The 13,341-nt window shown below is 38.3% G+C and overlaps 2 protein-coding genes across 4 annotated transcripts in view; one reads left to right on the forward strand and one right to left on the reverse strand.

The window, feature by feature from the left end:
• Positions 1 to 2,322, forward strand: part of crppa (CDP-L-ribitol pyrophosphorylase A) — a 29,274-nt gene extending 26,952 nt beyond the window's left edge. For 2 of the 3 annotated variants that reach the window (XR_009789099.1, XM_061777418.1), the window contains one exon: positions 1,966 to 2,322. Coding sequence is in view for 1 of the 3 variants with exons in the window: in XM_061777418.1 (XP_061633402.1) it covers positions 1,966 to 2,070 (105 nt within the window). In the remaining 2 variants the exon portion in view is untranslated. The remainder of the gene's footprint in view (positions 1 to 1,965) is intronic. The other variant, XR_009789100.1, reaches the window with a different exon arrangement.
• A 722-nt stretch (positions 2,323 to 3,044) lies between these two features.
• ankmy2a (ankyrin repeat and MYND domain containing 2a) lies at positions 3,045 to 13,249 on the reverse strand. Its single transcript, XM_061777420.1, has 10 exons — positions 13,012 to 13,249; positions 11,417 to 11,481; positions 9,865 to 10,003; positions 9,683 to 9,781; positions 8,901 to 9,061; positions 7,351 to 7,565; positions 6,106 to 6,241; positions 4,957 to 5,085; positions 3,697 to 3,811; positions 3,045 to 3,437 (listed from the first exon to the last, which is right to left on the reverse strand). The coding sequence occupies exons 1-10, from the start codon at positions 13,076 to 13,078 to the stop codon at positions 3,349 to 3,351; spliced, it is 1,215 nt and encodes a 404-aa protein (XP_061633404.1). The 5' UTR covers positions 13,079 to 13,249; the 3' UTR covers positions 3,045 to 3,348.
• Positions 13,250 to 13,341: the final 92 nt, after the last annotated feature.

Below are 13,341 nucleotides of genomic sequence, written 5' to 3' on the forward strand. Positions count from 1 at the left end.
TCTGTCAATGTGGTTCAAATTTGCTAGCAACCAGACAAAATCTCTAGGACAAGTGTCTTTGGAGGACCAAAATGACCCTAAAATAGCCACTTCAAACCAAAATAGCAGACTTCCTGTGGGTTTTCAGGTATGGCATCTAAAGACCTTTTTGTGGATGCACTCATGATTGACGTGCCTACCATATGTTAAGTTGCTAAGTCAAGCGGACTTTCAGGGCTGAATTTTGTTTGTCCAATTTGGACCAGGACCCCTTGAAATTACCATAAAATGGTCAGTTTAAAGCAAAATGTCAGACCTCCTTTGTCCTTTCAGACATTGCCTTTGAGTCTTTTTTGTGGGTCTACTTATGACAGACATGCCTACCAAATTTCATGTTGCAAAGTCAAACTGGTTTCACGGGCTGAATTTTTAAAAGGTTTCTTTTTTAATAATGCTAAGTCTCCTAACTTCACCAGCATGTGCCATCCATACACATTTACCAAAACTCAATTCTCTTCACGTGGCAGAAATGAAAAATCAGCATTAAAAGTTAAAGTGTGATGACCTTTGTTAAGATGGAAAGCAGATTTGTTCCTGAATAAGAAATAAATCAAAGTTCTGAGTATGCATCCTTCAAATAATGATGAAATTGTGGGAGTGAAAAGCATAAAAAGTACAACAAAAATTTAAAGGAAAAAGGGAATCTCAAGACTTTGGTGGCCTGTTGTGTTTAGATGTGACACTTTGAAAACACCAAAGCGTCTTCATTTCGTTGCATTATTATATATAGGGGACTACAGATGAAAACTCGCCTTCTGGCTAATTCTGGCTTTTTTAACCATGTGTACTTCATGTGTTTTATGAAATTGCATTGTCCCCTTTCAAATAAACTGATTAATAATAATTCTAGGAAAATTATTCTCATGTGTCGGAGAAATAAAAGAACATGTGAGCCACACACAAGCTAACACGGATCATTAACATTAGTCCAAACAAAGAACCAATCGTCAGCTTTAAAGTATATTGCATAGATCTAACTTCTACCAAAATGAGTGTTTGAAAACAAACTTATAAAGGAATAAATGCAAATGTACTGTACTGGATTAGTTGAAACCACTGTAACAATCAGTAATTTCATCCACCATGACTGAATTCTATCATTATTCCATTCAACCACTCATCAATCAGTTCATTTATTCACTCATCCATCCCTTCATTCATGCATTTAACCACCAGTCCAATCATCCATCACTCGGTTCATGTCAGTCCATTCATCGACCCATCAGCCAAACCATTCATTCCATCAGTACATTCACCCAGTCACCTGTAAAACCATTCATCCCTTAATCCATCCACCCACCTTTGTAAAATAATGGTCCAAGTCCTTTATTGACAATATATATATATATATTTAAGCCTCAATGATGCTGGCTGGCCACCTCTGCCAAAATGGTCTACATCCTCGTGTGAACAGATCACGCAGTTCTACCAGTTCAGTATTTGGTTCAGTTTTTGTAGTTTTCCGAAATGTTTAATTAATATCGTAAAATAATTCTAATGTAGCATGTTTTATTTGTTTTTACACATTTAATTAATATAAAATGAAAAATAAAAGTGCAATGTTTTATATATGAGCCACTGAGAACGAGAGTGGGCTAACTTAATTTGCATAATTTTTAAGTGCGAAAATAGAGAAAATGCCCAGCTTTCAAGGAAATACTAGTCTAAATCAAGGTTTAATTCCAATTTTGACATCTGGTGGGCTGTCCATTATTGAACTCAGCATCTTTTTTTTTTCTTTTTAGCTCAGGTGGCAGTGCGTCTGCATGTTAGTACAAGTGAATATCATCTATCATCTTACATGAACTATTGATACAGTAGATTTGACAGATGTTCAGACTTAGCTTCGTATTGCACAAAACTTCTAGAGGCAGCCATATAACTTATTGACAATGGAAAAATTATTTGTTGTTGTTTTTTTCCCAGGATGCCGAGCATTGGGCAAGGTCTTTGTCCAAAGCAGCAGAGTTGACATCAGCTTTGATTCGGGAGCGGAGTGAGGCCTTGGTGGGTCAACTTCTACAAACGTGACGCCACAAAAAATCATTTTAAGTAGGCTCCACTATCAAATGGACTGAAAGGCGCAAGCTGTCCTAAGCCCGCCTAGACATCTTGATGTTTTTTTTTTTTTTTTATTATTATTATTTCAAAAGCTCACCGCGACTAATAAATTGGCTTGTACATGTGGAATTGTCGGAATGTCCCTTTAATATTCTCCTGACTGATGCTTTTATTTATTTTTTTTTAAGAGTGCTTGTTAAAAGTAAAGCTGATTTTTCATCACGTGCAGTATTTTACATTTTCCCCACCTGTAAACAAATTTTGTCTATCCATATAGTAAAATAACTAGTCTAATATAAGTTAAGTATGTTTACATTTATAGTAATAAAAACTGAATAAAAGTAAAAGGTTTCACATTTTTAATATAGTAGTCTAAAATAAAAGTAAACCGTATTTTCTATTTTATTTTATTTATTTCTATTTTACACATACTGTAGTAAAAAAGTAAAATAAAAGCAAAGTTATTTTAACATCTTTTTTTATGTAGTAAGAAAATAGAATTAACTTTTAGCATATTTTTACATATTTATAATTAAGAAAAGAGGATTTTTTTTTTAAATCTAAAAAAACAAAATTTGAATTAAGCAGGTATAACCCGCCAATAAGGGTTTTCAGGGTTGGTTTCCCCCTAAAAAAAATTAAATGAGGAAAGAAAAAAAACGAGTTGAATCAACAGGTGCCAAACCAGCAGTATGCATGGGGCCGTTGTATTGTATGTTTCTGATCAATATAGTGTTACTTAAAATTAGATTTACTTCATTAGAACTATTTAAGCTCCACAGAACTGCCCTTAATTTCTAGTGACATGCTGCCCTCTGGCAGGGCTATAGTGGTCATTGCACCCAGTTGATAAAACTGGGACAAAATCAAACATTTCATTCATTTGTATGGAGGGGAAAATAAAACATCTATATTCCAAAACGTACCTTCTCCTGGAGATCCTCTGAATTAAAAGTGATATTTATTCAACGCATGTATGGAAACCAAACCCAACACGACGCTAATAAATGCACGTACAGTATAATACCGTGGTTATAAATATTCAAAATACATATTTGGGATTGTTGTGATTCTGCAAGTTTGTCACTTTTTGTCTCCGCTCCACTCGAGACAGAATTTGAGTTTCACAAAAGACAAAAAGGACGCAGTGGCCTCAAATGTCCGCTGGAGGCCTAGAGTGGTTTGGCTTGGTTGCGTTCAGTGAGTGGATGTGTCGTGTTTTGTTGTGTTATATATCTTGTGATGTCCTCAATGTTGTGCGGAGGCGGTCTGCCTGTTGGCGTGCACGTTTAGCTGCTTCATGGACTCTGAGGCCTCCTCAACAGCTTCACTCTCCTCTGAAACACACCCACACAACACAATGAGTATTCTCATTCTTAAAGGCTCACTGAACAATTTCATGACTTATACATATTCAGAACATCTGAATAGCTATTCAATGTAGTGACTGAAGCACAACTCTGACAAGACTTGTGACTGTAGAACACGTTTCCATAGCTGTTCACTGTAGTGACTGATGTAATTTTTTTATATCAAGACTAATGCATATAAAATATTTTTGACTAGCGTTCTACTATAGTAGCTGATGTGACCAACCCTTGACTTGGTCGCTTTGCGCTTGATGCTGCTCCCGCTGCTCCTGAAGCTTCTTGCAGACTTTCTTGTGGGTGAACCAATGCAACTTCTGACACGCTTGGCCGCAGTAGATCACCTGGTGACAAAATGTACAAAACAATCTGACTCAAACTGTTGCCTCTGCCAAGGAACTTCCATCTCATCTGTCTTTGTTTGTGCACAAATTCTTCTCTACAGTTTTTTTTCTTTTGGCTTTTTGGTGATACGACCGTTTTTTATTATGTTTTTTTTATTTATTATTTTAGTATTTATTTTTATTATCCTCAAAGGGAAATTAAATTGAGATTTCTCTTGATTTTCTTTCTATTATTATTTTTTTTAAATGAAAATAATGCTAATCATTATTATTAACTTACCAATAATAATGACACAAATAACATTTTGTTCAAAGGGAAAATTAAGTTTGACTGTCCATTATCTTCCATCCATCCATCCATCCATTTTCTGAGCCGCTTCTCCTCACTAGGGTCGCGGGCGTGCTGGAGCCTATCCCAGCTGTCATCGGGCAGGAGGCGGGGTACACCCTGAACTGGTTGCCAGCCAATCGCAGGGCACATAGGAACAAACAACCATTCGCACTCACAGTCATGCCTACGGGCAATTTAGAGTCTCCAATTCATGCATGTTTTTGGGATGTGGGAGGAAACCGGAGTGCCCGGAGAAAACCCACGCAGGCACGGGGAGAACATGCAAACTCCACACAGGCGGGGACGGGGATTGAACCCCGCACCTCAGAACTGTGAGGCTGACGCTCTAACCAGTCGGCCACCGTGCCGCCTCCATTATCTTCATTATCTTAAGTAAAAAAATAAAATAAAATAAAAAAATTTATCAGAATCTAAACTCATAAAATACAAAATACAACAATAATGATAATATTACTATTAATTTAAAAATTAAAAATACTGACAAGAATAACTTATTCTCAAAAGGTAAATATAATTTAGACTCAATTTTTTCATTTTAAAATGTATATACTGTCTTTATATGTAAAATACAAAAAATATAATAATTTGTCAACTGCCAAAGTCACAAAGAGGTACAAATACAATAAAAAGTATAATTTATACTTTGTATTAAAATAAAATTATTTGAATCAAGCTGTAAATTTTGCAGTAATATAATTGTAACAGAAAATGTGTTATCTCATCAGATGAGGTTGTCATTTGATAATGATCACATTAGTTTGTATTAAGATCCAAGATAGAAGAGAGCTTTCACCATTTTACAGATGGAGCATCTTTTCTGGGCTCCCTTTTCTCCACACGAAGTGCAAAACTCTGCGTCCATGAAGCCAACCTGACCCGTAATGGCCTGCGTCAGCACAGACAGGGCTGTGGGGTCATTGCCCTGTTGTGGTAGGAAATATAAAAATGTATAATTTAAAAAAAGAAATCAACATACACACTGGTACTTTGATTTACCAGTTAATTCCGTAACCAAACTTGTATCTTAATTTAAATAAAGTAATTTTCCCCACCGAAATAAACAAGCAAAATTCATTTGTTCCAGTCCACTCACCTATACAAAAAAGTCTTTCTAATGAAGGAAATCAGCAGCGTATTTGGACTGTATTAAAAACAAAAAGAACGTAAAGAAACAATCCTGCTTTATTAAGAGCAATTACAGTACGTACGGTAGTTGTTGTGTGTGTGCCTTTAAGGGGCAAGGCCTAGTGAGTCACGTCAGGTGGTTAAGTCGGAGTTGCTCCTTGCACAAGCTAACGCTTACTAAGTGTATTAAACATTCTACTGTTTACGAAGATAAAATACTGCAAATCAAATGTAAAAAAAAATAAAGTTTTTTCCCCAAAGTATTTTCAAATAATTTAGTTAAAAAAAAATACATTTAAAGGCGATTTGTTTTTGCATATTTTGTTTTAAAATACAACTTCTATAGGAAAATAATGTAAAAGTAAAATGTTTTATAATTTTCAAGTATGCTTAGATATTTTTAATATAGTAAAAAAGGAAACGTTTTTAAATTTTTGCTTAACATTAAAATGCTTTTTAACATGTTTACATATTAATAAATAATATAGTATCAACATGTCTTATTTTTAAACATTTTTCACATTTTAAGTTAATACAGTGTTACTAATTAAAACATGATTTAATTTAGCTGTGGGGTCATTGCCCTGCCAATTGGGAAATTACTGTGTTGGATGTGCCTTTAAAGGGGCATGACCTTGTGAGTAACGTCAGGAGATTAAGGAGGAGTCGCTCCATGTGAGTGTTCTCATTTTGTATTTGACTGTCCCATTCCATAAACGGCTAAAAGCGCAGTGGCGAATGTGGCTCGTAAATCAAGGTACGACTATTTCCTGGGTCAAAGATGACGACATCATAGCACAGTACGGGTGGAACTCACGATGCTGACAGGAGCGATGCTGCGCACCAGTTGCTGCAGCAGCGTGGCCTCACAGTAGGGGAACTTGCGCACGCACTCACGGATGAACTTCTCCTGGTACACTGGAAAACTGTCGCCGTCTCGGCCTTTCAACAGGCTGCGAGGAGGAAAACACGATAACGAGTCACTTTTTCTAACACTGCTGATCAAACATGAAAACAATGATAAGTCATTATGTAACACTGCTGATGTAAAGTGAAAAAAAATTCACTTTTTAACACTTTTGATCTGAGGTAAAGTAAAACAATAAATCACTCTTTAGCACTGCTGATCTAATGTAGAGACTTTCTTCACAATCCTGATCTAACGGGAAAAGAAAATGTCACTTGTGAACACTGCTGATCTGAGGTGAAGAGAATAAGTCAGTGTACAGTGTTCACTCGCTATATTGCAGTTCATCATTAGGTGCCCCTTACTATATTTTCTTTTTGCAAGAGATAGATTTTTTTGTTTTTACAGTATACTTACTGTCATGTTTTTTCCGGGAACTCTGGTTTCCTCCCACATCCCAAAAACATGCATGGTAGGTTAATTGACAACTCTAAATTTCCCATAGGTGTACCTGTGAGTGCGAATGGTTGTTTTTTTTGTATGTGCCTTGCGATTGGCTGGCAACCAGTTCAGGGTGTACCCCACCTCCTGCCCGATGATAGCTGGGATAGGCTCCAGCACGCCCGCGACCCGAGTGAGGAGAAGCGGCTCAGAAAATGGATTGATGGATGGATGGATACTTACTGACATGCCATATCATGTGGGAAAGGAGAGCCACAGTTGCAAACTACTTCTTCTGCCATTTATTCAACACCGTGAGAACAGTTAAACACATAAGCACACTCACGCAGGAGCTGCTGTCAGCCACAGGTCTCGCCCAGACACCCCACCAGACCCCGCTTCTTAAAGACACATGCATGTACACAGACACTACAATAGGTATAGTATTTTCTATGCATTTTATGCTTTCAATTATTTGTCATGTGTTCAATGTGTTTTAGTTATATAATGTGTTTAAAAGTGTGTTTAAAGTTAAAAACTCTTAGAACATATTTTATATGGATTCTTTATGATAGTTTTTCACTTATTGTTTGTGGGTCTGAATTAAGAGCAATAGTTGTAGTATTTTGGTTTCTTTGTACCCTACCAAAGTGGGTAGTGCGCCACCATTTTAGAATTGATGTAATGGCATCCACATTGTCTGAGGTCACTGACCTCTTGATGAGTCCGTCCAGCTGGTCGTCACGCTCGTTGAGGAAGGAGGCACACTTGCCCAGCACGCAGCTGATGTAGTGCATCTTCATGGCCAGCACCTCGTTCATGTCGCGCTGCTTCATGCACTTCTCGCAGATGACCTCCATCACGCGACGGCACTTGTCCAGGGCCGACGGCGAGGCCAGCAGCGGGTTCTCCTTCACCAGCATCACCATCTGACACCATAAATTACGCAACTAAATTACACTACTACAAGAGAGGAGGCTTTTGGCAAGTGCCTGTTCTGTCTGTCTGAATTTTCCACAGTTAGGATAATGTATTTATTAGGTGTTTATCGTATTTAGTTTTGCTGATCACATAAAACCGCAGATAATAGCACAAGGTGAGCCATACAGTATTTTGCCTCACAAAGGCGGACTTACCATTAGAGATGGTAGATATTTCCGGGGACACCCAAACAAATTAGGAAAGTTTTCTTCAATTAACAGGAATTGTTTTAGTCTTAATTCACATGCTTCAAAGCAACAAAAATAGTTAATCTTCCATTATCGTCTCTATTGCCTCCCCGCCCTTCCTCTTCAATGGACTAGTCCATCTTCTTACTGCACATGTGCAGACTGACTAAGGTCAGTGCCTCACCAGCCATGAACCCCACTGCATGTCACTGACCTGTGATTGTCGTTTGCTCTGCTTTTATGTGTTGCTGCTCCATGTGTGGCAGTCGTTTAAAGATTTGTAATTACTGTAACATCTATGCTAATTTCTGTTAGCCTGTCAATGGCTTTTCGCATTATATGTCAGCATTAAGGTAGCACACTTTTGTTTGATGAAATTATATGGTTTGGTTGAACATTTTGGTGTTTAAATATCTATCCATCCATTTTCTACACCACTTATCCTCACTAGGGTCACAGGTATTCCGGAGCCTATCCCAGCTAACTGAGGGGTACACCCTGAACTAGTTGTCAGCCAATCGCAGGGCATATATAAACAAACAATCATTCACAGTCTTCAATTAACCTACCATTGCACATTTTTTAGATGTGGGAGGAAACCAGAGTACCCGGAGAAAACCCAAGCAGGCACCGGGAGAACATGCAAACTCATACAGGCAAGGCCGGATTTGAACGCGGGTCCTCAGAACTATTACGCGGATGTGCTAAACAGTCATCCACCGTCCCGCCTGTGTTTAAATAATTGTTTAATTCTCTTTTGTTTTATGTGTCAGTTTGACAAACAAACTGGGAGTGGTATTAAAAAGCTTGAAACCTCTTTTTTTTTTTTATATTTTTTCCCTTGCTGCAAAATTCCTCTTTGCTGTTAAGCAAGCTGAGTTGAGTTCACTGTCACCATATAGCTCTCGCAACAAAATCTTTTTGCGCACAAGTCAAAGCAAAAAAATAAATAAATAAAGCGTCCAAACAAGGGCTCCCGTCTTGGAAAAACCCGCAAGTCGAGTCATTCGTATCTCAAGGAACCACTGTATTTCAGGATGTACCACATTCATTACAGAGGCTTAAAAGTCACTTACACTGCACTTTTCACATTACCTTAACAGGATTGAGGTTGGTGCTCATGATGATTTTGTGCAGGGGTCCGGCCAGCTTGGGGGGCAGCTTGGGTTCCTTCTCCAGGCCCTGAGCTTTGGTGTAGTAGTCCAGTCGGGCACGAGAGAAGAAGTTGTTGATCACCGTCACGCAGTCGTGTTGCCCTGGACAATAGGATGCCATTCAATTATTCAAATTCTACGAAGAGCAAAAACTACAGTACTGTATGTGCTTTTTAGAGCTTACATACAGCTGAAATACAGCTTGTTGCTAGGCAGCATTCACAGGACTCAATAGAGAATTAGGCAAATTAAGACATTCAATGACAAACCGTATTTCACGGAGACAAAATGGCTGCATCAGAGATGGGAGATTCGAACCCAGAACCTCAAACGGGAAGGAACTATGCCAAACACTAGTTCACTGTTTTGCCTTAATAAGTAATCAATTATAGTGGTGCCTTCTCATGTATCAATGCAATTTTGGCCATTGAAATGAATCAAAATGCCACTAATCCATTGATTGTTTTTTAATAAAGAAAAACAACTATTATATAAAAACATGAAACAATAAAAGAAAATGTAGGTAATTAGACTGGTTTTATAAAGTGTAATTACTCTACAGAATAACCGAAATACAGAACAACAACTACAGTGTTGTACGTGAGCCTGTAAGGAGGTGGCAACATGATTAACTTCAGAGGGTGAAGCCAGTTGGCCCAACGCGAGTTGTGGCCTACAGCAGCTCCTTGAAAGTGTTGTCATTTTGTATTTGTCTACACATACCCACAAAGGCGGCCATTTGCCCTGCGGTCCTCCCTACAGAGTTGACCACGTCCGTCTCAGCCCCAGCATCCAACATCATCCACGTGATGTCAGTCTTCCCTGCGAGCGCAAACAAAAATGGCACCAGCTGTTGTGAACGACGTGGCACGTTGACGTTGCCTTTTTTTGGATCGTCAATGTACCCGAGAGTCCGGCGAACATGAGCGCGGTGTATCCGTGCTCGTGTTCGTTGCAGTTGACGTCAGCGCCGTGCCTCAGCAGGAGCTTGCACATGTCAGCTTTGCCCTTGTAGGCGGCGTGCATCAGCGGCGTCATGCCGTACTGCAATGGGGAGACACACACATATTCAAGACGACATCAAACATACACTGTGGTGCCTTGAGAGGAGTTTAAATTTTTCATGACAACGCTCTTAACTCGAATCATCTTTCCCCATCAAACTAGATGGAAATGTCATATATCTGTTCCAGCCTCCCCCAAAAAATTTTATGTTTGGAATGTGTTTTTCTGCGATTGGCTGGCGACCAGTTCAGGGTGTGCACCCCCCTCCCGCCCGAAGATAGCTAGGATAGGCTCCAGTACGCCCACGACTCTAGTGAGGATAAGCAAAACAGAAAATGGATGGATGGGTGAATACTGTACTTTATAGAAACAAATATCAGCTGTCTACAGCGTTATAACACCGCCACGCTGATGCTATTCGTTACCCCGCCTATGATGTTTTCAATTGTATGGTAGCACTAAGCTCGCAGACGTAAAGGCAAAGTTCTGTAGTTGTTTTAAATATAAAATGTGTAAGCCTCTTTGTTTAATGTTTAGTTTGACAGTAAAGAGTGGCAATAAACAGCTTGAAGAAACTTTTTTGTCACATCTTGACAACACATCTGCCAAACTGCTGCTTGTTGGGAAGTGAGTTGGATCAATTGTACCTCGAGGTACAACTGTATTACTTCTTACCAGGCAGTTTTTAAGTAAAATTCAAATGATGAAATCAAATTATTTATTATTAAAGCAAACATTTTACATACACTGACTTTTTTTTTTTTTTATCTGCCATTTGTTTTAAAAATTAAATGTGGCCCTTGAACAAAAGCTCGTACCGCCCCGCCTGGTCTAAAGGCTCACTGAGCTGAAGACTCATAGGATTTGCAGACACCTTGTGAGATGATGCATTTTGTTTTACTTTTGAAGCATATTTTTCCAAATTGAGCTCCCAACTGTACCACTTTTGAGGAAGTTTAAAGAAAAAAGTAAGATAGTAGATGAGGGATATCGGTGAATATTTGGGAATGTTATGAGCAGACAAAAGGCCAAAATGGATATTTAAAAAATAAAAATTAAATAAAAATCACTTATTTTAAGTATTGTAGTCAGAGGTGAAGTTAACAAGACAGTAAAAACATGCTTCTGACATCTGACTTTGACACATGGGCATGGAGGCTGAAGGGAAAACAAAGATGAGAGAGGACGTTAAGGGTACTTGTACTCCTCCGAGGGGGCTGCCAATGCCACCTTGTCATACGTGTATCGATTTCAGGAAAAAAAACACATAGCCCACTTGTTCTTTCCCAGACAATATTAACAAATTATGATATTTTTACATTGGAGGCTTGATTCTTAAACACTGCTACGTCCTTTGCTTTGGTTCAAATAAACTATGATGGCTGCCTGATGATAGAAACCTCAAAAGATGGGTCGGAGAGTTGGGAAATATCAAATTAAATGTTTCATTACCTCATCCAGGCAGTTGACTTTGACATCTTTGCAGCCCAGTAGTCTGGATGCCTCTTGGACATTTCCTGCAATTAAAAAAAAAAAAAAAAAAAAAAAAAAGCATACATCAACACTTGTAGTTTGATTAACCCTCTCATTATGTTTGTTACTTTGGTGCAGCACTAATATTCATGGGTCAATGTGACCCACTGTAAGTTCAATCAATAGTTAGTACTCTTGGAAAATTCACTTTATCCCCTTTTAGGCTGTTGTGAAATATATGCATATGTATGGAAGTTTGTGAATTCCAAAATATGTATTTTTTTGAAGAATCAAAAAATAAAATACTAAAAATTGGGCCTAGAGAAGTACTTATCTTTTTGAATATATTAAACAAATATTTGGGGGAATTCTTACATTCAAACTGGGTAAATCTGACCTGCAGCAACAGGGTTAAAACACACAAACACCCAGTAGCCATAATATTACAAAGTCTATAGCCCAATGTGCCTATCCTAGAACATTAAATATGGCACATTAGAGACATATTGAACAAGAAATATGCTATCCTAGAGTTGTATGCTAAAAAATAATGCATGTATGACACATTAGAGCTGTATAGACATTGAATATGCTGGAATTTTGGTATATTCGGCGTACAGACATTGAATATGCAGATATGATACACTGAGCTTATAAACAGAGGCGAGAGGCGGGGTACACCCTGAACTGGTCGCCAGCCAATCGCAGGGCACAAATAAATAAACAACCATTTGCACTCACATTCATATCTACGGACAATTTAGTCTCTTCAATTAACCTACCATGCATGTTTTTGGGATCTGGGAGGAAACCGGAGTACCCGGAGAAAACCCACGCAGGCATGGGGAGAACATGCTAACTCCACACAGGCAGGGCCGGGATTTGAACCCCGGTCCTCATAACTGTGAGGCAGATGTGCTAACCAGTCGCCTACAGTGCCGCCGTGTGTTTAACATTAAATATGTAAATTACATTGAAGATGTACAGACATTAAATGCAGTGTAAAGATGGCACATTTTGTGTATAGACCTTAGAGATAATGTAAATAATGTACATTAGAGGTATATGAACAGGGAATATGTATGAGATACATTACAGGTGTATAGCCCATTAAATATGTAAATATGCCACATTATAGGTAACAGACATGAAATATATTTAGGGTACATTAAAAGTGGATGCACAAAATATGACGTAATCATATTATATTAAGTGTATAAAAATGAAGTATGTTGTAAAGATGGTACATTAGAGGTTTATAGAACTTGACATATGATTGTGATATGATAGACTTCACGTTTCTACATTAAACGTGGCATAGTAGAGGTTTATAGACATTTATGTAAATGATATACAGCACACGTAAACATGTCTGAATTTGGTTGTAGTTATGTAGCTTAAGAAGCCAAAATACTGTATGCACTCGAAATAGCTGTCGGTGTAATAAATTGCACTTTAAACACGATGAAGTAAAAAATATAACGTTTTGTATTGTTTGTGTAGTCTTTCGTACAAGCTAACAAGTGTTAACCACAGTGCATTGTGGGGGATTAGCCGGAGTTCAACCGACTTACCTGTCGTGATAACGTCAAACAGCTCCTTTTCGCTAGGGGACAAGTCTTCTTTCTTGGCCGCACACATTTTGACGATTTAGGAGAGGTTGCGAACGCCAAAATGTCACAAATAAGACGGATAACGACGGCGTCCTGCTTGCTTAAAAAGTGAATCTTGTGTGCCAGGTGATGCTCGAGCATGAGAGCAGCGAGGCTAGCTCAACTCGAGATGTCATGGGGAATGTACCATCGTCGACTCAAATCAAGGGGGGGTGTTAGAGTTGAGTTCGAAGCGTAATATAGCTATGTAACTAATCCAAATAACCTGTACTACATAAATGTATTAATAGA

Source organism: Phyllopteryx taeniolatus, chromosome 6 (genome assembly GCF_024500385.1).
Source record: "Phyllopteryx taeniolatus isolate TA_2022b chromosome 6, UOR_Ptae_1.2, whole genome shotgun sequence".
In the NCBI taxonomy this organism is placed as follows: Eukaryota; Metazoa; Chordata; class Actinopteri; order Syngnathiformes; family Syngnathidae; genus Phyllopteryx; species Phyllopteryx taeniolatus.